Below are 25,824 nucleotides of genomic sequence, written 5' to 3'. Positions count from 1 at the left end.
GACTCGCTGCCCATGATGTTCCCACAGCCCGTGTGGAATGAGCTGTTACTGATGTAGGCGGCTGTAACCTAGCATGAAGGTAAGCCTGACGTATGGTCAGTTTAATCCAACTGGATAAGGTCTGCCTAGAAGCTGGCCAACTCATCTTGGCAGCATCATAGAGAGCAAACAACGTATCCGTCTTACGAACGGTCGACGTTCGGGATACATAAATGCGTAATGCGCGTACCACATCCAACCTACCAGAGTCTCCTGTAACACAGGAACTACTATTGGTTGATTGATGTGAAAAGATGACACTACCTTTGGTAGAAAAGCGGAATTCGTCCGGAGTTCCGCTCTGTCATCATGAAACACTAAATACGGTGGCTTGCACGACAAAGCACCCAAATCTGAAACACGCCTTGCTGACGCTAAGGCTAAAAGAAAAATTGTTTTCCCAATTGAGAAATTTAATATCCACTTGTTGTAAGGGTTCATAATAAAAAGACTGTAAGAAATCTAAAAACCAGATTCAAGTCTTATGGCGCAGTAGGTGGAGTGAATGAAGGCTGAACTCTGAGGACACCCTGCATAAAGGTGTGAACCGATGGCAATAAGGCCAATCTACTATGAAAATAAATGGACAACGCCGATATCTGCACTTTAAGTGTGGATAAACTCAGACCTCTATCTAACCCCATCTGTAGAAATAACAAAAGACGGGATAACTTAAAAGATGATGTCGGAAACTTCCGAGCTTCACACCAACCTACATAGGCACGCCAAATTCTGTAATAATGAGCTGCCGTAACCGGCTTCCTAGCTCGTAACATGGTTGGTATAACCGATTCTGGAATGCCTTCTCTTCTTAAGAGGGCTGTCTCAACAGCCACCCCGTCAAACGCGGCCGCGCTAAATCGGGGTAAAGGAACGGACCCTGCTGTAACAGGTCAGAACGTAGTGGGAGCGGCCAAAGACCGACTGCAAGTAGACCGCGGAGATCCGAGAACCAAGCTCTCCGAGGCCAAAGAAGCGCCACTAGTATAACTGTGACGGACTCTCCTTTGATCCGTTTTAGCCACAGAGGGAGCAGTGGAAACGGTGGAAACAGATACACGAGACTGTATGGCCACGTGATTGTGAGAGCATCCACCGCCACTGCCTTTGGATCTCTCGTTCTGGACACGACCTGGGGCGTTTGATGATTGTGGCGAAATGCCATCAGGTCCACCTGCGGGTAACTCCATTTCTGGACCAGCATGTGAAATACTTCTGGATTTAATGCCCATTCTCCTGGATGAAAATTCAGACGGCTGAGATAATCCGCCTCCCAGTTGTCCACTCCCAGAATGACTACTGCCGACAATATCATTTGGTGATACTCGGCCCAATAGAGGATTCAAGCTACTTCCCGCATTGCCATACGGCTTTTCGTTCCTTCTTGTTTGTTGATGTATGCGACCGCCGTCGCATTGTCTGACTGCACCTGAACAGCCTGAGCCTGCAGCCTGTGCACTGCTTGTCGTAGCGCACTGTAAATTGCCCGGAGTTCCAGGACATTTATAGACAGCAATCTTTCGTGAACCGCCCAGAGACCCTGGAGCTGATAATTTTGAACTACAGCTCCCCAACCTCTGAGACTCGCGTCCGCCGTGAGAATTATCCAATTCCAGGCACCGAACCGTTTCCCTGCGGTTAGATTCTGTACTTTGAGCCACCAGAGTAGAGACACTCTGGCCCTTGGAGACAACCTCACCCTGCGGTAAATCTGCAGATGCGAGCCCGACCACTGTGCGAGCACATCCAATTGAAAAGGACGTGAGTGAAGTCCTCCGAACTGAAGCGCTTCGAAAGCCGCCACTATTGTGTCTAATAGGCAAATGCACAAATGAACCGAGACTGTGCGTGGCTTGAGCACTAATTGTACCAGATGACGAATGACCTGTACTTTCTGTTCGGGTAGGTAAATTCTTTGATTTACCGTATCGAGAATCATGCCTAGGAATTGAAGTCGTTGAGACGGAATCATTCAGGAATTCGCGTAGACAATGGTAGGAAATCAGATTCCCCCCCCCACTTGGTCTGCAATCTATGTCGTTTGGAATCCGACTCCGCCTGTTAGGAACGTAGCCAAAGTGGACGTTATGCGCCACTAGCGAAGCTGAAAACGCAAGAACCAACTGCCAACGTCCAAAGAAGCTGTAGGTAGCAAGAAGTATAAGGTGGTCTTTATTTAGGGCAAACCTGAACTGGAGTGCCCTGCCCCTACAGCCTTGTTACCTAAAAACCCTTACCAAAGCAGGGCGAAGCAACAGCCCTACTGCTGTGTAGGGTACACTCCGATAGGTAGTAAAACACCCAATAATTGTAATTGTCTCTCATTGGAAATCGTTCAGCCTTCGCTGAGAACCTGACGTACTGGCCTGGTGCTATGAGGGCTGGCGGTAAATCGACCGCAACAATCTAACTGAAACAGTAAAAAAAAAAAATTTTTTTTTTTTCCCCCTCAGGCAGTACATGCCCCCGCATTCCCCAAAAAGAGGACCGGTAAGGGTCTGTCTGTGCAGTTTTTACGCAGAGTACTACCCACTATACGATCACGACAACTTAAACGAGCCAGGTAGGAGACGAACCTACAATCTTGTTATCTGTAGTCAGATGCGTTATACATTGCGCCACTGGCCCAGATTCGTATTTGTCCGACACACTGTGTGACCGACTTTGCAGCGAAGCTGCTTGTTTGACTATGCATTAGACTTAGTGATCATGTACTCCAACCAGTAAGTACACCACGGAAGTAACGTGTGTATTAACCTGCATTACCGTGCATGTGGTTACCAGCAATAGTGAATCTTCCTGTAGAGTCATGCTGTACAAAAACAATTAATAAATTAAACTCCTAACAACACCCCGCTCCTCCAGATGCTAAGTGTTGTAGAGCAGCAACCTCCGGGAAAGAACCAGGAAGTAACGTTAACATGGTAGGACACCATTTTCTTTTTTTTTTTTTTTTTGGTTTTTGTTAAACCAGGATCTGAACCAGTGTCCATGCAATCACAATGTTCACTGTGGCCGGAAAGCCTAACCACTTAGCTACAGAGCCACCTGTAAAAACAATAAGCAAAGCTGCTGCAGATGAGGCCTGAACTCACCATGTTTGCCGTGCTCAACAGATACTGTTTAATAAGCACTGTGTGCTGACCAATTAGTCTTGCTTACTGCAAAATAGATTTTTAATGTCAGCATTATATATATATCTACACATACATACAACAATGTATATTCACACATACTCAGACCTTAATAAATATATATATATTCCATATATGCATACATACACATATATACATATATATTATATACCCATACACAAATATCCTTTGTATCTACAGCACCTTGTATTCCCAGGTGGTCTCCCATCCAAGTACTAACCAGGCCCAACACTGCTTAGCTTCCAATATCAGATGAGATTGGGCGTACCCAGTGTGGTGTGGCTGTAGATTCCTGATACAGAGGTATAATACATTTTTTAGAAGTCTGAAACTAAATGTGACCTCACACAGGCTTAAAACCTGAGATGACTGCTGCTTAACCACAGCTTAGTTAATGGGCCCTATCTAGTGGCCGGCGCCGGGAGCGCGCTCTTGGGAGCAGCCTCTGGAGAGCTATCCTGACTGTTAAACCTATGGTAGGTTTATATTGATAGTGTAAGCCCCAACTGAGCTATTTTTAACAGTTTGAACTAGCATGTATTAGTATGCAATCTAGTTGGATCACCAGTTTCCCCCAGATGGCAAAACACTATGCAACATTGCTTAGCTTCCAAGCTCAGATGAGTTTGGGCGTATCCAGAGTGGTGTGGCTGTAGATTAAAAATACCTACAGCACCTTGTACTCCCAGGTGGCTAATCAGGCCCAACACTGCTTAGCTTCCAAAATCAGATGAGATTGGGCGTATCCAGTGTGGTGTGGCCAAGTGAATTAAGCCAAAGCTGCTGCAGGTGAGACCTGAACTCATAATGCTTTGCAGTGCTCCACAGATACTGTTTTATAATCACCATGTGCTGACCAATTGATATAACATATCTTACTTTACAACAGTGAACAAAGCCAGTATTTGGCTGCCACAGCCATGATTCAGATTTGCAGTCTTTAGGATCATTATAAACAGTTTATGAAATAAATAATTAGTAAGTGTATACCCATGTTTTAGACATGGCAGGGAAACTGCTTATTAGTAATTGCTGGTGTCTTACTAATGCAGACAGACAATACAAAAAAAAAAAACAAAGAGACAACTTGCACGACTCAGTAAATAGCACTAAGGTGTCTCTAAAAATATATATCTGGCCAAGTGCAGTGCACGCCAGCAATATGCCTGATCCCAAATTCCCCTTAACACCCCTGCGCCTTCAATGGAGGAGAGATGTAACACAGGAAATTCTGGAAATACAACAGGAAAACAACAGGAAGCATGGTTAATATGTCCCCATGCTCACAGTATAACACAAAGTGCCGACTTATAATAATGTAGGCAGATTTAATAAACATCTTATGTTGCACTCAAACCTGCACATGTAACTTGTATCCTGTTTTAACAAAGACTTAATAGCCTATTGTAATACATGTGCAGCGCTGCTGTATTCCCTTTATCAATAAGAGTTGAATCATGATCTTTTATCCAGTGACCCTGACATTTCTGTGTGCAGGGAACATCACTGTGGCAGCAAAGTTACTCATGGAGCGGCCTATGCATAAAACCATGTGGCTGACGCAGCTCAGAGCTGCGGGGGACCACACACACACACACAGTATCCCACACAGTAGGGCGGCAGCGTGAGCTGACCGCCCCGTTCAACATACCTGGACCCTGTGGTGAGGGCTATGACGGGGCTTCTCTGTAAGTTCCGTCCAGCCTTTACTGCAGGTTTTAGTCCTGCACGTGGTAGTGAGGGAGCTCTTTTTAGAGAGGTCCGACACCCACAGCTGCTAAAGCAGCCTTCACTATCCCGGACCCACGCCTATTGGAAGGGGGGAAGGGATGTGGTAAATCGTTGAAAAAAGAAAAAACTTAGAAAAAATTCCAATGAAATGTGGACCTCTGTGGCAGCAAAGCCACAAGCCTACTAACTGTGTCGAGCACAGAAAAAACACTGAGGTACTCAGGAATATGGAGGGGAGGTGTAGTTTCAAAATTAATTTATTCAGTGCCTACTTCCTGTGGAAGCCGTCCATATCCCAAGAGTACTCCAGTGACCCCTAGTGGATGAAAAAGAAACCTGCACTGTTAGTGTGCCTTGAGGACCGTGGTTGGGAATGCCTGCTCTAGAAGGTGAGCACTCTACAGCCACCACAGGAGAGACACCATGGCCCTGGGGGACAGGCTTATTTTCTGATGAATTTGAAGATGGGACCCGGACCACTTGTCCAGAAGGTCCCACTGAAATGTCCTCGCATGAAACCTGCCAAAGGGGATGGCCTCGTAGGTCGCCACCATTTTTCCCAGTACTCGAGTGCATTGATGGACTGACACTCTTTTCGATTTTAACAGGTCTCTGACCATGTTCTGGAGTTCCTGGGCTTTTTCCCCTCGGGAGAAAAACCCTCTTTTGTTCCGTGTCCAGAATCATGCCTAAGAAAGATAGCCGAGTCGTTGGAACCAACTGTGACTTTGGTAGATTTAGAATCCAGCCATGTTGCTGCAGCACTCTCAGGTAGAGCGCCACGCTTTTCAGCAACAAATCTCTCGATCTCGCTTTTATCAGGAGATCGTCCAAGTACAGGATAATTGTGACTCCCTGCCTGCGCAGGAGCACCATCATTTCCGCCATTACCTTGGTGAAAATCCTCGGGCCGTGGAAAGCCCAAACGGCAACATCTGAAACTGGTAATGACAGTCCTGTACCGCGAATCTCAGGTACTCCTGATGAGGGGGATATATGGGGACATAAAGGTATGCATCCTTTATGTCTAGTGACACCATAAAATCCCCCCCTTCCAGGCTGGAGATAACCGCCCGAAGCGATTCCATCTTGAATTTGAACTTTTTCAAGTACAGGTTTAGGGATTTTAGATTTAGAATGGGCCTGACTGAGCCATCCGGTTTCGGAACCACAAACAGGGTTGAATAGTACCCCTTCCCCTGTTGAACTAGAGGAACCTTGACAATCACTTGCTGTTGATACAGCTTTTGAATTGCAGCTAAAACTATCTCCCTCTCTGCGGGAGAAGCTGGTAAAGCCGATTTGAAAAATCGGCGCGGAGGCACCTCTTCGAATTCCAGCTTGTAACCTTGGGATACAATTTCCATTGCCCAAGGATCCACGTCTGATTGAACCCAGACTGAAGAGTCGAAGACGTGCCCCCACCGGCGCGGACTCCCTCAGTGGAGCCCCAGCGTCATGCAGTGGATTTAGTAGCCGGGGAGGACTTCTGCTCCTGGGAACTAGCCGTAGCAGGCATTCTTTTCCCTCTACCCTTACCTCTGGCGAGGAAGGAAGAGCCCCGACCTCTTCTGGACTTATGCGACCGAAAGGACTGCATCTGATATTGTGGTGTTTTCTTTTGCTGTGGGGGAACATAAGGTAAAAAAATAAGATTTTACTTACCGATAAATCTATTTCTCGGAGTCCGTAGTGGATGCTGGGGTTCCTGAAAGGACCATGGGGAATAGCGGCTCCGCAGGAGACAGGGCACAAAAAGTAAAGCTTTTCCAGATCAGGTGGTGTGCACTGGCTCCTCCCCCTATGACCCTCCTCCAGACTCCAGTTAGGTACTGTGCCCGGACGAGCGTACACAATAAGGGAGGATTTTGAATCCCGGGTAAGACTCATACCAGCCACACCAATCACACCGTACAACTTGTGATCTAAACCCAGTTAACAGTATGATAACAGCGGAGCCTCCGAAAGATGGCTTCCTTCAACAATAACCCGAATTAGTTAACAATAACTATGTACAATTATTGCAGATAATCCGCACTTGGGATGGGCGCCCAGCATCCACTACGGACTCCGAGAAATAGATTTATCGGTAAGTAAAATCTTATTTTCTCTATCGTCCTAGTGGATGCTGGGGTTCCTGAAAGGACCATGGGGATTATACCAAAGCTCCCAAACGGGCGGGAGAGTGCGGATGACTCTGTAGCACCGAATGAGAGAACTCCAGGTCCTCCTTAGCCAGAGTATCAAATTTGTAAAATTTTACAAACGTGTTCTCCCCTGACCACGTAGCTGCTCGGCAAAGTTGTAATGCCGAGACCCCTCGGGCAGCCGCCCAAGATGAACCCACCTTCCTTGTGGAGTGGGCCTTTACAGATTTAGGCTGTGGCAGGCCTGCCACAGAATGTGCAAGTTGGATTGTGCTACAGATCCAACGAGCAATCGTCTGCTTAGACGCAGGAGCACCCATCTTGTTGGGTGCATACAATATAAACAACGAGTCAGATTTTCTGACTCCAGCTGTCCTTGCAATATATATTTTTAATGCTCTGACAACGTCCAGTAACTTGGAGTCCTCCAAGTCACTTGTAGCCGCAGGCACTACAATAGGCTGGTTCAGATGAAATGCTGACACCACCTTAGGGAGAAAATGCGGACGAGTCCGCAGTTCTGCCCTGTCCGAATGGAAAATCAGATATGGGCTTTTGTAAGATAAAGCTGCCAGTTCTGACACTCTCCTGGCCGAAGCCAGGGCTAGAAGCATGGTCACTTTCCATGTGAGATATTTCAAATCCACCTTCTTTAGTGGTTCAAACCAATGAGATTTTAGAAAGTCCAAAACCACATTGAGATCCCACGGTGCCACTGGAGGCACCACAGGAGGCTGTATATGTAGCACTCCCTTAACAAAGGTCTGGACTTCAGGGACTGAAGCCAATTCTTTTTGAAAGAAAATCGACAGGGCCGAAATTTGAACCTTAATAGATCCCAATTTGAGACCCATAGACAATCCTGATTGCAGGAAATGTAGGAATCGACCCAGTTGAAATTCCTCCGTCGGAGCACTCCGATCTTCGCACCACGCAACATATTTTCGCCAAATTCGGTGATAATGTTGCACGGTTACTTCCTTCCTTGCTTTAATCAAAGTAGGAATGACTTCTTCCGGCATGCCTTTTTCCTTTAGGATCCGGCGTTCAACCGCCATGCCGTCAAACGCAGCCGCGGTAAGTCTTGAAACAGACAGGGACCCTGCTGAAGCAAGTCCCTCCTTAGAGGTAGAGGCCACGGATCTTCCGTGATCATCTCTTGAAGTTCCGGGTACCAAGTCCTTCTTGGCCAATCCGGAACCACTAGTATCGTCCTTACGCCTCTTTGCCGTATAATTCTCAATACTTTTGGTATGAGAGGCAGAGGAGGAAACACATACACCGACTGGTACACCCAAGGCGTTACCAGCGCGTCCACAGCTATTGCCTGCGGATCTCTTGACCTGGCGCAATACCTGTCCAGTTTTTTGTTGAGGCGAGACGCCATCATGTCCACCATTGGTCTTTCCCAACGGGTTACCAGCAAGTGGAAGACTTCTGGATGAAGTCCCCACTCTCCCGGGTGAAGATCGTGTCTGCTGAGGAAGTCTGCTTCCCAGTTGTCCACTCCCGGGATGAACACTGCTGACAGTGCTATCACATGATTCTCTGCCCAGCGAAGAATCCTTGCAGCTTCTGCCATTGCACTCCTGCTTCTTGTGCCGCCCTGTCTGTTCACATGGGCGACTGCCGTGATGTTGTCCGACTGGATCAACACCGGTTTTCCCTGAAGCAGAGGTTCTGCCTGGCTTAGAGCATTGTATATTGCTCTTAGTTCCAGAATGTTTATGTGAAGAGACGTTTCCAGGCTCGTCCATACTCCCTGGAAGTTTCTTCCTTGTGTGACTGCTCCCCAGCCTCTCAGGCTGGCGTCCGTGGTCACCAGGATCCAATCCTGTATGCCGAATCTGCGGCCCTCCAATAGATGAGCCCTCTGCAACCACCACAGAAGAGACACCCTTGTCCTTGGAGACAGGGTTATCCGCAGGTGCATCTGAAGATGCGACCCTGACCATTTGTCCAACAGATCCCTTTGGAAAATTCTTGCGTGGAATCTGCCGAATGGAATTGCTTCGTAAGAAGCCACCATTTTTCCCAGGACTCTTGTGCATTGATGTACAGACACCTTTCCTGGTTTTAGGAGGTTCCTGACAAGCTCGGATAACTCCTTGGCTTTTTCCTCCGGGAGAAAAACCTTTTTCTGAACCGTGTCCAGAATCATCCCTAGGAACAGCAGACGAGTTGTCGGCATTAACTGGGATTTTGGAATATTCAGAATCCACCCGTGCTGTTTTAGCACTTCTTGCGACAGTGCTAATCCCATCTCTAGTTGTTCTCTGGACCTTGCCCTTATTAGGAGATCGTCCAAGTATGGGATAATTAATATGCCTTTTCTTCGAAGAAGAATCATCATCTCGGCCATTACCTTTGTAAAGACCCGAGGTGCCGTGGACAATCCGAACGGCAGCGTCTGAAACTGATAGTGACAGTTTTGTACAACGAACCTGAGGTACCCCTGGTTTAGAATAGGCCTTACCGAGCCATCCGGCTTCGGTACCACAAAAAGAGTGGAATAATACCCCTTCCCTTGTTGTAGAAGAGGTACCTTGACTATCACCTGCTGAGAGTACAGCTTGTGAATGGCTTCCAAAACCGTCTCCCTTTCGGAGGGGGACGTTGGTAAAGCAGACTTCAGGAAACGGCGAGGTGGATCTGTCTCTAATTCCAACCTGTACCCCTGAGATATTATCTGCAGGATCCAGGGATCTACCTGCGAGTGAGCCCACTGCGCGCTGTAATTTTTGAGACGACCACCCACCGTCCCCGAGTCCGCTTGAGAAGCCCCAGCGTCATGCTGAGGCTTTTGTAGAAGCCGGGGAAGGCTTCTGTTCCTGGGAAGGAGCTGCCTGTTGCTGTCTCTTCCCTCGACCTCTGCCTCGTGGCAGATATGAATAGCCCTTTGCTCTCTTATTTTTAAAGGAACGAAAGGGCTGCGGTTGAAAAGTCGGTGCCTTTTTCTGTTGGGGAGTGACTTGAGGTAGAAAGGTGGATTTCCCGGCTGTAGCCGTGGCCACCAAATCTGATAGACCGACTCCAAATAACTCCTCCCCTTTATACGGCAAAACTTCCATATGTCGTTTTGAATCCGCATCGCCTGTCCACTGTCGCGTCCATAAAGCTCTTCTGGCCGAAATGGACATAGCACTTACCCGTGATGCCAGTGTGCAGATATCCCTCTGTGCATCACGCATATAAAGAAATGCATCCTTTATTTGTTCTAACGACAGTAAAATATTGTCCCTGTCCAGGGTATCAATATTTTCAATCAGGGACTCTGACCAAACTACCCCAGCACTGCCCATCCAGGCAGTCGCTATAGCTGGTCGTAGTATAACACCTGCATGTGTGTATATACTTTTTTGGATATTTTCCATCCTCCTATCTGATGGATCTTTAAGTGCGGCCGTCTCAGGAGAGGGTAACGCCACTTGTTTAGATAAGCGTGTTAGCGCCTTGTCCACCCTAGGAGGTGTTTCCCAGCGCTCCCTAACCTCTGGCGGGAAAGGGTATAATGCCAATAATTTCTTTGAAATTATCAGCTTTTTATCAGGGGCAACCCACGCTTCATTACACACGTCATTTAATTCTTCTGATTCAGGAAAAACTATAGGTAGTTTTTTCACACCCCACATAATACCCTGTTTAGTGGTACCTGTAGTATCAGCTAAATGTAACGCCTCCTTCATTGCCAAAATCATATAACGTGTGGCCCTACTGGAAAATACGGTTGATTCGTCACCGTCACCACTGGAGTCAGTGCCTGCGTCTGGGTCTGTGTCGACCGACTGAGGCAAAGGGCGTTTCACAGCCCCTGACGGTGTTTGAGTCGCCTGGACAGGCACTAATTGATTGTCCGGCCGTCTCATGTCGTCAAACGACTGCTTTAGCGTGTTGACACTATCCCGTAGTTCCATAAATAAAGGCATCCATTCTGGTGTCGACTCCCTAGGGGGTGACATCCTCATATTTGGCAATTGCTCCGCCTCCACACCAATATCGTCCTCATACATGTCGACACACACGTACCGACACACAGCAGACACACAGGGAATGCTCCTAACGAAGACAGGACCCACTAGCCCTTTGGGGAGACAGAGGGAGAGTTTGCCAGCACACACCAAAAGCGCTATATATAACAGGGATAGCCTTATAATAAGTGCTCCCTTATAGCTGCTTTATATATATCAAAATATCGCCATAAATTTGCCCCCCCTCTCTGTTTTACCCTGTTTCTGTAGTGCAGTGCAGGGGAGAGACCTGGGAGCCGTCCTGACCAGCGGAGCTGTGAGAGGAAATGGCGCCGTGTGCTGAGGAGATAGGCCCCGCCCCTTTTCCGGCGGGCTCGTCTCCCGCTATTTAGTGAATCCAGGCAGGGGTTAAATATCTCCATATAGCCTCTGGGGGCTATATGTGAGGTATTTATAGCCTTTATATAGGTTACATTTGCCTCCCAGGGCGCCCCCCCCCAGCGCCCTGCACCCTCAGTGACTGCGTGTGAAGTGTGCTGAGAGGAAAATGGCGCACAGCTGCAGTGCTGTGCACTACCTTTAGAAGACTGCAGGAGTCTTCAGCCGCCGATTCTGGACCTCTTCTGACTTCAGCATCTGCAAGGGGGCCGGCGGCGCGGCTCCGGTGACCATCCAGGCTGTACCTGTGATCGTCCCTCTGGAGCTGATGTCCAGTAGCCAAGAAGCCAATCCATCCTGCACGCAGGTGAGTTCACTTCTTCTCCCCTCAGTCCCTCGTTGCAGTGATCCTGTTGCCAGCAGGACTCACTGTAAAATAAAAAACCTAAGCTAAACTTTTTCTAAGCAGCTCTTTAGGAGAGCCACCTAGATTGCACCCTTCTCGGCCGGGCACAAAAATCTAACTGGAGTCTGGAGGAGGGTCATAGGGGGAGGAGCCAGTGCACACCACCTGATCTGGAAAAGCTTTACTTTTTGTGCCCTGTCTCCTGCGGAGCCGCTATTCCCCATGGTCCTTTCAGGAACCCCAGCATCCACTAGGACGATAGAGAAAGTAGATTTACCCGCGGTAGCTGTGGAAACCAGGTCCACGAGACCTTCCCCAAATAAAACCTCACCCTTGTAAGGCAAAACTTCCATATGTCTCTTTGAGTCGGCATCACCCGTCTATTGGCGGGTCCACAGGGCTCGCCTAGCAGAAATCGCCATGGCGTTGGCTCTTGAACCCAACAGTCCAACGTCTCTCGAAGCGTCTCTCATATATAAGACTGCGTCTTTAATGTGACCCAAGGTCAATAAAAAGCTATCCCTATCTAGGGTATCAATGTCAGCTGACAAGGTATCTGCCCAAGCTGCTACAGCGCTACAAACCCAAGCCGACGCTATTGCCGGTCTGAGCAAGGCACCCGTATGTGCATAAATTGATTTTAAGGTAGTTTCCTGTCTGCGATCAGCAGGATCCTTGAGGGCTGCCGTGTCTGGAGACAGTAGCGCCACCTTTTTGGACAAGCGCGTTAAAGCCTTGTCCACCCTGGGTGAGGATTCCCACCGTAACCTGTCCTGTGCAGGGAACGGATACGCCATAAGAATTCTCTTGGGAATCTGCAGTTTCTTGTCTGGAGTTTCCCAAGCTTTTTCAAATAACGCATTCAGCTCATGAGATGGGGGAAAGGTTACCTCAGGTTTCTTTTCCTTAAACATGCATACCCTCGTGTCAGGGACAGCGGGGTCATCTGTGATATGTAAAACATCTTTTATTGCAATAATCATATAATGAATACTTTTGGCCACCCTTGGGTGTAACCTCGCATCATCGTAGTCGACACTGGAGTCAGAATCCGTGTCGGTATCAGGGTCTGCTACCTGGGACAGGGGACGTTTCTGAGACCCTGAAGGGCCCTGTGACACAGTCAAAGCCATGGATCGACTCCCTGTTTTATCCCTGGACTCTGCTTTGTCCAATCTCTTATGTAATAAAGACACATTTGCATTTAAAACATTCCACATATCCAACCAATCAGGTGTAGGCGTTGCCGACGGAGACACCACAATCATCTACTCCACCTCCTCCTTAGATGAGCATTCTGCTTCAGACATGTCGACACACACGTAGGGATATATCACTCACTCAGGGATATATCTAAATGGAGACAGTCCCCCAATAAGGCCCATTGGAGAGACAGAGAGACAGAGAGAGAGAGTATGCCAGCACACACCCAGCGCCACCGGACACTGGAATAAAATCCCAGTTAGTTTACAGCGCTTTTATATAAATATATAAATACACTTACTGTGCCAATGAAATGTCCGTCCCCCCCCTCTTTTTTGCCCTCTGTAACCGTGTTCAGCAGGGGAGAGTCCGGGGAACCAGCTTCTCTGCAGTGTGCTGTGGAGAGAATGGCGCTGGTTAGTGCTGGAGGATCAAGCTCCGAACCCTTACCAGCGGGCTTCGGTCCCGCTCAAATTATTTATACTGGCGGAGGTTTTTCAATATACCGCCTCTGCAGTGTCTAATCTATTTGCCAGTGTCCCTTGAGGTTAATATTGCTGCCCAGGGCGCCCCCCCTGCGCCCTGCACCCTTACAGTGCCCGCTGTGTGTATATGTGTGGGAGCAATGGCGCGCAGCGGTAAGTGAAGATCTGAAGTCTTCTGCCGCCTTTGAAGTTTTCTTTCTTCTTAATACTCACCCGGCTTCTATTTTCCGGCTCTGTGAGGAGGAGGACGGCGGCGCGGCACCGGGACGAACGGCGAGGGTGAGACCTGCGTTCCGACCCTCTGGAGCTAATGGTGTCCAGTAGCCTAAGAAGCAGAGCCTATCATTTAAGTAGGTCTGCTTCTCTCTCCTCAAATCCACGATGCAGAGAGCCTGTTGCCAGCAGTGCTCCCTGAAAATACAAAACCTAACAAAAAGTATTTTTCAGAGAAACTCAGTAGAGCTCCCCTGCAGTGCACCCAGTCTCCTCTGGGCACAAGATCTAACAGAGGTCTGGAGGAGGGGCATAGAGGGAGGAGCCAGTGCACACCCATCTAAAGGCTTTAGAGTGCCCATGTCTCCTGCGGAGCCCGTCTATACCCCATGGTCCTTACGGAGTCCCCAGCATCCTCTAGGACGTAAGAGAAACATCTGTTAGTAGATTTGTGAATTAGACCCTCAAACACTAAATCAATAAAAAAATGAACCTAACATTGATCAAAAAATGATCAACATTGACCCAAATCGACTTTTAGTAAATATACTTCCAGATGTTAATGCAGCATCTATAGATGCCACTAGTAGGTGTCTCAGTCCTTGCAGTCACGGTGCATGGATGTACACCAGGGACCTACATCTCTCTTTCCCCATACCAAGCTGCAATTCACCGCACTTTGCAGCAAGGTGAGACCATGATGATGCATGCCACTGCAAAATGCGTCATTATGCCCCTTGAACGCCCAATTCTATGGTGTAGGCCGGGTCTGGATCAGGCAGGCTGGGGAGACGGAAAGTATGGCACGAATAGATCATTCATTATAATTGTATAAAGCTGGATAGCATATCACTATCACAACTGATCCATTGCTGCAGCCAAGAAGAAAAAGTGGGGGAAGAAAGCAAGTCCCCATGATATGAAACAATGTGGTAAAAACATTGAAAATGTATATGTCAAATCCTAGCAGTGTTCTCCAAACTAAGATTGAATGTCACAGATCGCACACAATTACAAGTCTCCAAAAGAGGATGCCTTCATCACATTTTGTGTCCACCCCTAACCCACGCTAAGGGTTTACAAAGCATTCCTGCACATTTGTTAATTTAGGCATTTTTTCCTTGGAATAACCCTGCTTCTTATTCATGTTTCCCTGACAGGCTGGGAGTAAATTGCAGAGTTTAGTCACACAGGTGAGTCATGATCAAAGTCTCACCTAGTAAGTTTCTCTGGAAGTCACATGCAGGTGATATGGGTTATATGCATACTGGCCTACTATTTAGGATTTCCTTTCAGGGGGTGTCCAAAGGGTTACAGAGACTGGAAGGGTAATCAAGGCCCACTGCAAAAATGCCACATCCGACTCCAAATTAGTACTAGTACGGTTCATCTTCTGGTTCATTTCTGTTTACATAATAAGTTTGGAAAGAGTGTAGGGAAAATACCGCCCCACAACACCCCACCACCAATCTAGTGTCAACAAAATAGAAATAAAGGTAAACTTAAATATTCTACCAAAAGAATTCAAATGATATATCATGCCCAATTTCCTTTCTAAAGTAATCCGTTATCGCACAAATAGCACCCATAGTAATCAGGTTTAGCTGCGTAAAGGGTTGGGTGCCCTCGCTACCGTGGGGGCAGCGAGGGAGCAGCGAGATGAACTGATTATACCACGCCCGTCAGCATAAACAGAACAGGTGTGGAAGAGGGTGAAAAGAATTTAATACCGCCCATAATGTTCTGAACAAGGTAAATGATGTTCTGAAGCAGCTGAGGTAAGCTAACCTAGGGGGTCCCATGTTCTGAACTTGAACTCGTTATTTGTAACGTAAATGAAACCTAACGATTATTACATACAGCAACACTATTTTATTTATTTACGGATTTACTTTTACAGTATTTGGAAACAATAGGGTGGGAGATTTCCAAATCGCCAGCGGTTTAGATGACATCGCTGATATTTGGAGGCCAATTCGCCGGCGAACTTCGGCGATTTCAATACCGCCGGCAAACACGATTTACATCCCGCCGGTCTCAGCTGCACATACAGTAGGTAGGAAGAAGCACACACTGCACAGCACATGCCAGGCCGCCTGCGCTCTCAGGGTCTCTCACTAGTGATTGCTGCCAGCGCATGACGTGTATTAGGTGAGCCAGGGGCGGTTGCTAGGAGACAGCCGGGCGCGCTAGACCACACACAGGCCTCCGTCTGAGATGTACTACCGCAGCCGCCGGGCTGAGAGGATCTGATTTTAGTACTGCTGCTATCACGACACGTGTCGCTCCGCCCACCTGTACGTTTCGTGTCATGTCCACCTCACACCTACTTACACGTGACGCTCCACGTCCACGCCCTGCCACATCAGACTTTTTTTTTTAAACGTATCACTGAACTTTATCGACAAGTTTTCGTAGTGTCACTCTGTCCCAGCAGCCCTATGATTGGTCAGCTGAGCTGCTGCGTGACGTGAAAGTAAGAGGCGTGGCTGCGCCGACACATCAGAATCATGAACCGGGAGAGCAGCTTTAGGGCCCGTAAGTACTAGTACCCGGATCCTGCCAGGGGAGAGGCGGTGTCACTAGAGTACGCGGGAGGTTGTCGCCAATGCTCCTGCGGGTTGATTTGTTGGTGATGAGATAGGACCGGGCAAACACTGGGAGCTGCAGGGGTGTACTTCAACCTGGGGGGAAGAGGGGCGACTGAATGACAGGGGGTATGGGGGTACACTGAGCTAGGAAGAAGAGCGACAGGTGAGGTGGCTATGCTGACGCGGTAGCGTCTAGTTTACCTTCGTGGATACCATGCTGAGACAGAGATGAGAGGGGATGTGGTATTTGGAGCAAGAAGTGTGAGAGTTACTAGGATGGGGGCATGCTGAGGGACTGGGGTGACTGGGGAGTGAGCCCTGCTGAAGTAGTATGGGTGCCTGAGGCATACTGAGTGGTGACTGTGTATGTGGGCATGCTGTGGGAGTGGGGTGAATGTGGACGTGGGCATGCTGAGAGAGGACATGGACATGCTGAGAGAGAATGTGAACTGGGGAAGTGGGCATGCTGAGGGGGAACTGGGGACGTGGGCATGCTGAGGGGGAACTGGGGACGTGGGCATGCTGAGGGGGAACTGGGGACGTGGGCATGCTGAGGGGGAACTGGGGATGTGGGCATGCTGAGGGGGAACTGGGGATGTGGGCATGCTGAGGGGGAACTGGGGACGTGGGCATGCTGAGGGGGAACTGGGGACGTGGGCATGCTGAGGGGGAACTGGGGACGTGGGCATGCTGAGGGAGAAAAGGATGAATGGGGATGCGAGCATGCTGAGGGGGGACTGGGGATGCTGAGGGAGAGGCGTGACTGGGGATGTGGTTATGCTAATGAAGTGGGTTGATTGGGGACTTGCCATTTTGAGGGAGTAGGTTGACTCGGGATGGGGGCATGCTGTAGGAGAGTGTGGGGACTGGAGATGGGGCATGCTGAAGAATAGTGGGGACGTGGACATGCTGAAGGAGAAGGGAGACTGGGGTGTCTAGGGATGGGGTCACGCTGATGGAGTGGATGGGGGGCATGCTGAGGGAGGGTGTGGTGACTGGGTACGCAGGTGTGCTGAAGGAGAGGGGGGCTGGGGATGCGGGCATGCTGAGGGAGAGGACTGGGGACGAGTGCATGCTGAGGCAGTGGGGTGACTAGGGATGAGTGCATGCTGAGTGAGTGTATTGATTGGGGAATGCTGAGGTGACTGGAGACTTGGAATGCTGAGGGAGTGGGGTGACGGGAGCATGCTGAGGCAGAGGGGTGATTGGGTACAAGTGCATGCTAAGGGACTGGGGCGACGGGGGTATGTTGAGGGACTGGGGTGACTGGAAACTTGGCATGCTGAGGGAGAGGGGTGACTGGGGACAGGGGCATGATGAGAGAGTGGGGTGACTGTAGACTTGGCATTCTGAGGGAGTAGGGTGACGGGACGAGTGCATGCTGAGGGAGTAGGGTGACTGGGGGTGGGGAATGCTGAGTGAGTGTTGTGACTGGAGACTTGGCATGCTGAGGGAGTAGGTTGACTCTGAATGGGAGCATGCCGAGGGAGTAGGGTAACGGGGGACTGGGGCATGCTAAGGGAGTAGGGTGACTGGAGACTTGGCATGCTGAGGGACTGGGGTGACTAGGGACAGGGGCATGCCAAGTGAGTGGAGATTAGGCATGGGGCATGCTTAGGAAGTAGGGTGATCGTAGACTTGGCATGCCGAGGAACTGGAGTGACTAGGGACGGGGGCATGGAGAGGGGTGACTAGGGACGGGGGCATGCTGAGGGAGCGGGGTGACTGGATGCGGGCATGCTGAAGGAGAGGGGTGATTTGGTATGGGGTGCATTCTGAGGCATTGGGGTGATTGGGGAAGGATGTGGTCACTGGAAACTGCATTCTGAGGAATAGTGGTGATGCGGGCTTGCTGAAGGAGAGGGGGCACTGGGGACGGTGGCCTGCTGAGGGAGTGGGGTGATTGGGGAAGGGGCATGCTGAGGGAGAGGCATGACTGGGGATGTGGACATGCTGAGGGAGTAGGGTGACCGCTGATGGGAGCATGCTGAGGGAGTGGGCTGACTGGAGACTTGGCATTCTGAGGGAGTAGGTTGACTCTGAATGGGGACATGCTTTGGGAGAGGGGGGGCGGAGGTGTCTAGGGACTGGGTCATGCTGATGGAGAGGGGTGAATGGGGGGCATGCTGAGGAATAGCGGTTACTGGGGAGGTGGGCATGCTGAGGGAGAGGGATGACTGGGGAGGCGGGCATGCTGAGGGAGAAGGAGAACTGGGGAGGCGGGCATGCTGAGGGAGAGGGAGGACTGGGGAGGCGGGCATGCTGAGGGAGAGGGAGGACTGGAGAGGCGGGCATGCTGAGGGAGAGGGAGGACTGGGGAGGGTGAACTGGGGATGCGGGCATGCTGAGGGAGTGGGTTGACTGGGGACGAGTGCATGCTGAGGGAGTAGAGTGACTGGGGACGGGGGCATGCTGAGGGAGCGGGGTGACTGGAGACTTGGCATGCTGAGGGACTAGGTTGACTCGGGATAAAGGCATGCTAAGGGAGTATGGTGACTAGGGACAGGGACATGACGAGAAAGTGGGGTGACTGGAGACTTGGCATGCCTAGGGACGGGGTCATGCTGAGGAAGAAGGGGGACGGGGGCATGCTGAGGGAGAGGGGTGACTGGGAATGCGGGCATGCCCGGGGAGAGGGAGTACAGGGGACGTGGTTATGTGGTGACTGGGTATGGGGTTATTCTGAGCCTGGAGGGGTGACTGGGGATGCTAGGCCAGGAGGAAAAGGGATGTTACTGTATGAGGTTGTGTGCAGACTACTGTCCGGATTAGTAGTATCACACCAGATTTGGTAACTGAATCTACAGCATTGGCCCACTGCACTGATTTATATTGTATGTGGTTGTTAAAAAGGCTGTGCACCATTCTGTCTATTACATGGAAAAAAAACCCTTGCTCTATCATTGTAGAGTGGTTTCCCACGCTCACTACCTTAAGAGGTTTGAAAATAAAATGCCTGATTTTTGTAGCAGACTAAAGACAGAACCTGTAGGGCTTATATTCTGTAGGTATAATGGAATCAGTTGTGCCATCTGGTATGAGTCTGATGACCACAACCTTATTGTATATTATAGTATTCTGTTTTCTGTCTTAAGTAAATGTATCTGCTATATATTAACCCACATCATTTTCTTCAACAGCCTCCAAACGGCGCCTTCGAGGCTCCAACCCCAACATGTCTGCTCCACATCAGCTGTTTGATGACACCAGTGCAGGGACTGGACCTCATGGCGCAGAGTTCCCCAACCATGGTGCTCCTTCCCTGGGCATTCCCACTCAGGCCTTCTTATCAGAGCCTATGTCCAACTTTGCCATGGCCTATGGGAGCAGCCTGGCTACCCAAGGCAAGGAGATGGTGGACAAAAATGTGAGTCCAGTTTGGTGTGCAGTGCATATTTCTTGACCTAAATGGCTGTGAGATTATCTTGTGTGTGTGTGATAACAGCATTATGCTATGATAGGACTTAGAACGTATGTTTCTTTAGAAGTGCTGATATTAACTGTTTTAATTGACTTATAACCTGCTTTGTTTCCATTGTTGATTCTGTTTAATTTGTTAACCGGTTGTTCTCCTGATTTTCAGATTGATCGGATTATCCCAGTAAGCAAGCTCAAGTATTATTTTGCAGTGGACACAGTCTACGTTGGGAAAAAGATCGGCCTGCTCCTCTTTCCCTACATGCACCATGTAAGTTCCAGGTCACTGTCTGTCAGGGACCTGCCATAACATAATGTTAGCAATCAGTTCATGATGCCCATCCCTTTAACTAGCGAGCAACGGTCTATATTTTATTACCTGCTGAATTATGCAGCATTCTAGAGTTCTGGGATCAGATGAATCTGGTATAATCATTGGTTATGGTCAGATCTGTAATTCACTCCACAGGAGAAGATTACACTGTCCCTAAATCCGAATTACGCTGTCCTCAAATCCTAAATAATTTTTGCATGGCTGTGCTTTCTGAGGAGACTACTGTCTGAAAGAGGGAACTTTGTTTTACTTTTTGGCACAAAGCAGCAGTCCTAGTAGACGCATGCATTTTAGAATGTCCTGAATGTGTTTTTGGTTATTTTTAATTATCCAGTAAAGATCAAAGGTCAACAGTTTAGTTTTTTGCATATTTCAGGACTGGGAGGTGAGATACCAACAGGACATCCCTGTTGCTCCACGGTTTGATGTGAATGCCCCAGACCTATACATTCCAGGTAAATTGGAGAAACTGAAATTCTTTGCTCAACTACTGTGGTATGATAGGCTGTGGCAGTGTGTTCCAATATTAATGCGGTCTCTTTCCACAGTCATGGCATTCATCACTTACCTGCTGGTGGCCGGGCTGGCGCTGGGGACGCAGAACAAGTGAGTGCGTTATATTCTTACAGATGGGGATGAGAAGTGTAGTAGCTAGATAATCGGGCTCTGATCTGGTCGTAGGCCATTGAACACATTGGGTGTGAGCCATGTACTGGCTCAGGGAGTTATTCAGGTTGGATTGCAGATTCTGCTAAAATGCAGAATCTGCAATCCTTTCTTTCGCATGCTGAGGGCCGTCTATTGCAGGTCAGGGCCGCCCAGCATGTTGAACATCCTGCCCAGCAGCTGCGACCGCAATTTAATTGTAGTCACAGCAACTGTGGACGACCCCTTGCAGGCAGGCGCATCACAGCCATGTTTTCCATCTGAGTGACTGCGTGTGATGTCACGCAGCTGCCCAAAAATGGCCCCACCCTGTTTTTCTTGCACCGCCCCCCTCAACAGTCCGTCACCGCCCCGCGAATGCCTCCGCCTGTCAATCAGGTAGAGGTGTTTGCAGCCAATGCAATGCTATCACATTGACCGGGCCGCACATCCACAGGACGGGACCTGGTGCCGCCAATGGAGAAATTGCGGTTGCATCGTTTTGTGATGGAACCTGTGTAACCCCCTCAGTCTGTGATAAGGAGGGCATTCCTGTACAGTTACATGACCCATCTTGTTTCATGATTATTGATGGCTTTCCTGCTGTACTGTGGGCTGATAGTTTGTAGAGCAGTACTTGACCACAATATAATGATTCAGAGCTGCACGCAGTTTGTACAGCAGCTGAATGATGGATGCAGCTGAGCTACAGAAATATGCGAAAGCAGTAGGAGGCATCTAATGTAAATAGATGCCTCTTGCATGCTGGTGGGATCTGCTGCGGTGTCAGAAGATGCAGCATTGTATTACGTGCATGACCCTCAGGCTGCACAGGATGGTTGGGCTGTTCACGCAGCAGAGGATAGAAAATCTGCTTCTCAAGATGCAGACCCTGTCCTTACTACTCACAGAAAATGGGGGTTACACGCCCAAGTTTTTGGTAACAACTGTCTCCCTGCTATCTCTTCTTGTCTTCTTGGATGTCCCAGCGCTTTCTTAAACTTAACATGTCTAAGACTTAGCTGATTATCTTCCCACCCACCCGCATAACCTCACCTCCCACAATTTCGTTATCTATTGATGTCACTCACTATCTCCTCTAGCCCCCCAAGTGTGCTGTCTTTGAGTAGTTCTCTTTCTCTTTCTCTTTCTCTTTCTCTTTCTCTTTCTCTTTCTCTTTCTCTTTCTCTTTCTCTTTCTCTTTCCCCCAGGATGCCATAAAGACCCTTAAGCACTCGCTCTTCATCTCCAAACTGGACTACTGTATTTTCTATCTGGCATCCCTGACAAATGCCACTTCAGTCTATCCTCAATGCTGCTGCCTGGCTCATCTTCCTCTCCAAACGTATTACGTCCACCTCCCCTCTCTTACAAGCCCTTCACTGGATCCCATTTCCCTTTTAGAATTCAATTCAAATCCAATTCAAGCTTCTCACACTTAAAATCTCTTACCCACTCGTCTCCACCTTTACATCTCTGATCTCCCTTCACACTCCTGCCCGTCCTCTTCACTCCGCTAATGCATGCCACCTCTCCTGCCCACTGATTACCTCCTCCCACTCATACCTCCAAGATTTTGCACATACTGCCTCTCCTGTCTTCTATTCCATACTCCCTTCGACTGCACCAAATCCCTGCAGCTATGTTTATTTACCCTGTACTTGTCCTATATTTTCATGACTGTAAGTCATTGTCTTCTTGTTTTGCTTACTTGCATATGTAATCTGTAATGGGGCGAGATGTACATCTCCTTTAGTCAGAAGTGCCTGTAAAAATGAACATGAGCTTAGAAGACCTTGCATGGCATGTTTGCATTGAAATGCCAGTAGGTGTCACCCTAAATTGATTTGACTATTTCACAGGGAGGGAAGCTAATTGGTCTGATTTTGCATGTTGTATTCTATGCTCTATAATTGCTTTTTATTCTAATTTTCAGCTTTACCCCAGAGATGCTGGGCATGCAAGCTAGCTCTGCCCTGGCCTGGCTCATAGTGGAGGTGTTTGCCATCCTGCTCAGTCTCTATCTGGTGACTGTAAATACTGACCTCACCACGGTGGATCTTGTAGCGTTTTCTGGCTACAAATACGTGGGGTGAGTAAAAGGGCGAGTGGCATCGCACGCTCTTCCCCCACTGCCTTGGTGCATGACCATGACTCTTCTCTCCTCATACAGAATGATATGGGGTATTCTCTCTGGCCTCCTCTTTGGAAAGACTGTATACTATGTGGTCCTCAGCTGGTGCTGTGTTTCTGTAGTATTTTTCATGGTGAGTATGTGCCTAATATTGACTTACTCATGTACAGCAGAATTCATTGCCATGTGCCCAGTGCTCTCTAATATATTGACCTCTCTTGTCCCACCATCCCAGATCCGGACACTGCGGTTGAAGATTTTGTCAGAAGCTGCGGCGGAAGGTGTTCTTGTCCGCGGGGCCAGGAACCAGCTGCGTATGTACCTGACTATGGCCATTGCTGCTGTGCAGCCTCTCTTCATGTACTGGCTGACATATCACCTGGTGAGATGATTCCTTAACCGTTTCGGTTTATACTGAGGACAGAGGTGGCCATGTCTGGTTTCAATCCTACGACCATGAGGAGTTCTCACACATCCTGCAAAAGGCATTGTTCTTCACTGGTTTTGTACTGTTTTCTGTGAATGGACCTTCTTGCCTGGATTTTAATTGTACAGGGGTCCCAAGTCCAACCTTTTCCTAGAACCTCTATAGCTGGTACATCTCCATGACATGAGGCCACTGGACGACTTGCTCTCAAGATGACAGTGTGCCTCTTGCAGTAGCAGCCATGGGGAGCTTTGCCTAGTGCTGATGAAGCCCACGCTTGTCTACGTTTTGCGCACCTGTGTATTGTCTCTAAGGGTCTACATGACTCTGTGTTCCCAACAATTATAAAAAAAGAAATAAAATATATTAATATATATATATTTTCTCTCTTAGCTTTGGCATGTGTTGGGCGTTCTCTTACAAATGCATACTTTGTACTTAATTGTCTGCAGCTTCTGGTATGTGTAACACACTCGCCCTCCATGCTGACACCCTGTACAAAATGTCAGATGTCCATTTGCATTAAACTATGCGTTGAGTGTGGTGGGCACCGTGGACTTCCTGAAGCTACATACAGAGGTTCTGTTTTAAGGGCTTTGCCTTATTCTGCCGTTCAGCCGAGCAGGAGAGCTACATGTGAGCCGAGCTTCAATATTGCTATATTTGGACCTTTGTGTGCTATAGGTTGTGATCCCTGTTCTTGTATGACATTTGGCTGTGAGTGTGCCTATATTATGTATAGTAGAGATAATGGCGGCAGTGCTCCAGAATGTTATCTGGGATGAAAACTTCATCGACAACTCTGCATTCTTATTTTTGTTAGTGTGTATTCTATCATTACATTAAATTAATAATTTTCCAGTGTTACATGTTGTATATTTATTTAATTTTTATTTTCCTAAAGGAGAGCTCAGCAGGAGACAGTTATTTTTATTTCCCAGTTCGATCCTCATTCAGAAACTGCAGCAAACGGAGGGCCTAATTCAGACCTGATTGCTAGCAAGCGATTTTTGCACTGCTGCGAACAGATAGTCGTCGCCTACAGGGTGAGTGTATTTTAGCTGTGCAATTGTGCGAACGCATGTGTAGCAGAACTGTACAAACAGCCCAGGACTTACTCAGCCGCTGCGATCGCTTCAGCCTGTTCAGGACTAGAATTGACATCAGACACCCGCCCTGCAAACGCTTGGGCACGCCCGCGTTTTTCCTAACCCTCCCAGAAAACGGTCAGATGGCACCCACAAGCGCCTTCTTCCTGTCAATCTCCTTGCGAACGCCCGTGCGAATGGATTCTTCGCACAACCCATTGCTGAGCCGCGATCCGCTTTGTACCCGTGCGACACGCCTGCGCATTGCAGTGCATGCACAGTTTAGACCTGAACGCCCACTGTATGAAAACGCAGCCTAGCGATCAGGTCTGAATTACCCCCTGAGTTTTATGCAGTTACAATACAGCATGAAAGCATGGCACCCATGCAATGGTAACTTCTGTTCCGTGTATGCTGCCCTGTAACTGCATATAGGGCAGTGGGGGCCAAACAGTCGATCGCGGACATGCGACCAGTCCATCGCGATCATCTGCCCGTCCACACACAGCCGCCCGTCCAGACAAACCCATACGCGCTGTAGCAGGGGGAGCCGAGGCAGCAGTGGCGACGAAGTGCAGCAGAGAGCTGGGGAGCCGAGGCAGCAGCGACTGGTGCGGGAGAGCCGGGGACCGAGGCAGCGGCGATGTTCAGGAGAGCCGGGGAGCAGATGCAGTGTGCAGGGGAGCCGGGTAACTGTCACCCCCATGTACATGTATGCCGCGGCTGCAACGAAAGGGTGGTTAACCCTTGTGCTGCCGCGGATGTGCGCAGTATGGTGCTGCGGCTGACAGCGATGAGTAGTGTCATTTATTATTATATACGTCGATGTATATAATAATAACACACTCCCATCTGTAGCCGTGATGTGTGGCAGACACTCTCCCTCTGCCTCCGACACTCCGCCTCCGGAAACGGCTAAATTGGCAGGCGTGGGCCGTGATTGGAAGTCAGGGCGGGTGGCTTCTATTGGCCACTGTCCTGGTCATGTGGTACAGCGCCAGCCTATTGGATTTTGATCTCGCATGTCTCCGTAGTGTCCCTGCATCAGCTTTCCTTACTGCCCTCCATTTGCTGTTAACACGGACAGTGAGCAGACCTGTAAAGAGAGCTCACAGTGTTGTTTGATATAAAAAAAAAATTGGATGGGTTTTTGTTACATAATGAACAGAAATCCTGTGCTGTAATTTAAACACAGGGATCTGTGTACTGCTGGCTGTAATTTATCTTAAAACACAGGGATCTGTACTCCTGGCTGTAATTTTTCTTAAACACAGGGATCCTGGCTGTAATTTCTCTTACGTCCTAGAGGATGCTGGGGACTCTGTAAGGACCATGGGGATAGACGGGCTCCGCAGGAGACATGGGCACTAAAAAGAACTTTAGATATGGGTGTGCACTGGCTCCTCCCTCTATGCCCCTCCTCCAGACCTCAGTTTGATACTGTGCCCAGAGGAGACTGGGTG

At 48.9% G+C, this 25,824-nt stretch overlaps 2 protein-coding genes and 1 non-coding gene across 4 annotated transcripts in view; 1 reads left to right on the top strand and 2 right to left on the bottom strand.

Moving 5' to 3' along the window:
- The window catches only part of KCNK6 (potassium two pore domain channel subfamily K member 6), a 122,321-nt gene extending 117,155 nt beyond the window's left edge, over positions 1-5,166 (bottom strand). The window contains exon 1 of the mRNA XM_063937654.1: positions 4,846-5,166. The gene's annotated coding sequence lies outside the window, so the exon portion shown is untranslated. The remainder of the gene's footprint in view (positions 1-4,845) is intronic.
- Positions 3,366-3,484, bottom strand: LOC134950231 (5S ribosomal RNA). Its single transcript, XR_010183208.1, has one exon. It is a non-coding gene; the product is annotated as a 5S ribosomal RNA (ribosomal RNA).
- A 10,770-nt stretch (positions 5,167-15,936) lies between the features above and the next one.
- Positions 15,937-24,140, top strand: YIF1B (Yip1 interacting factor homolog B, membrane trafficking protein). Of its 2 annotated transcripts, none has more exons than XM_063937650.1 (8): positions 15,937-16,263; positions 19,457-19,683; positions 19,900-20,004; positions 20,444-20,522; positions 20,616-20,673; positions 22,649-22,804; positions 22,886-22,979; positions 23,082-24,140. In XM_063937650.1, the coding sequence occupies exons 1-8, from the start codon at positions 16,236-16,238 to the stop codon at positions 23,235-23,237; spliced, it is 903 nt and encodes a 300-aa protein (XP_063793720.1). In that variant the 5' UTR covers positions 15,937-16,235; the 3' UTR covers positions 23,238-24,140. The 2 variants fall into 2 exon arrangements, with proteins under 2 accessions (XP_063793720.1, XP_063793721.1); XM_063937651.1 differs by having other exon boundaries at positions 16,260-16,312.
- The last annotated feature ends 1,684 nt before the right edge of the window (positions 24,141-25,824 follow it).

Source organism: Pseudophryne corroboree, chromosome 8 (assembly GCF_028390025.1).
Source record: "Pseudophryne corroboree isolate aPseCor3 chromosome 8, aPseCor3.hap2, whole genome shotgun sequence".
NCBI classification, from domain to species: Eukaryota; Metazoa; Chordata; class Amphibia; order Anura; family Myobatrachidae; genus Pseudophryne; species Pseudophryne corroboree.
Note: the sequence above shows the minus strand (reverse complement) of the source record. Positions and strands in the feature narration are given on the sequence as shown.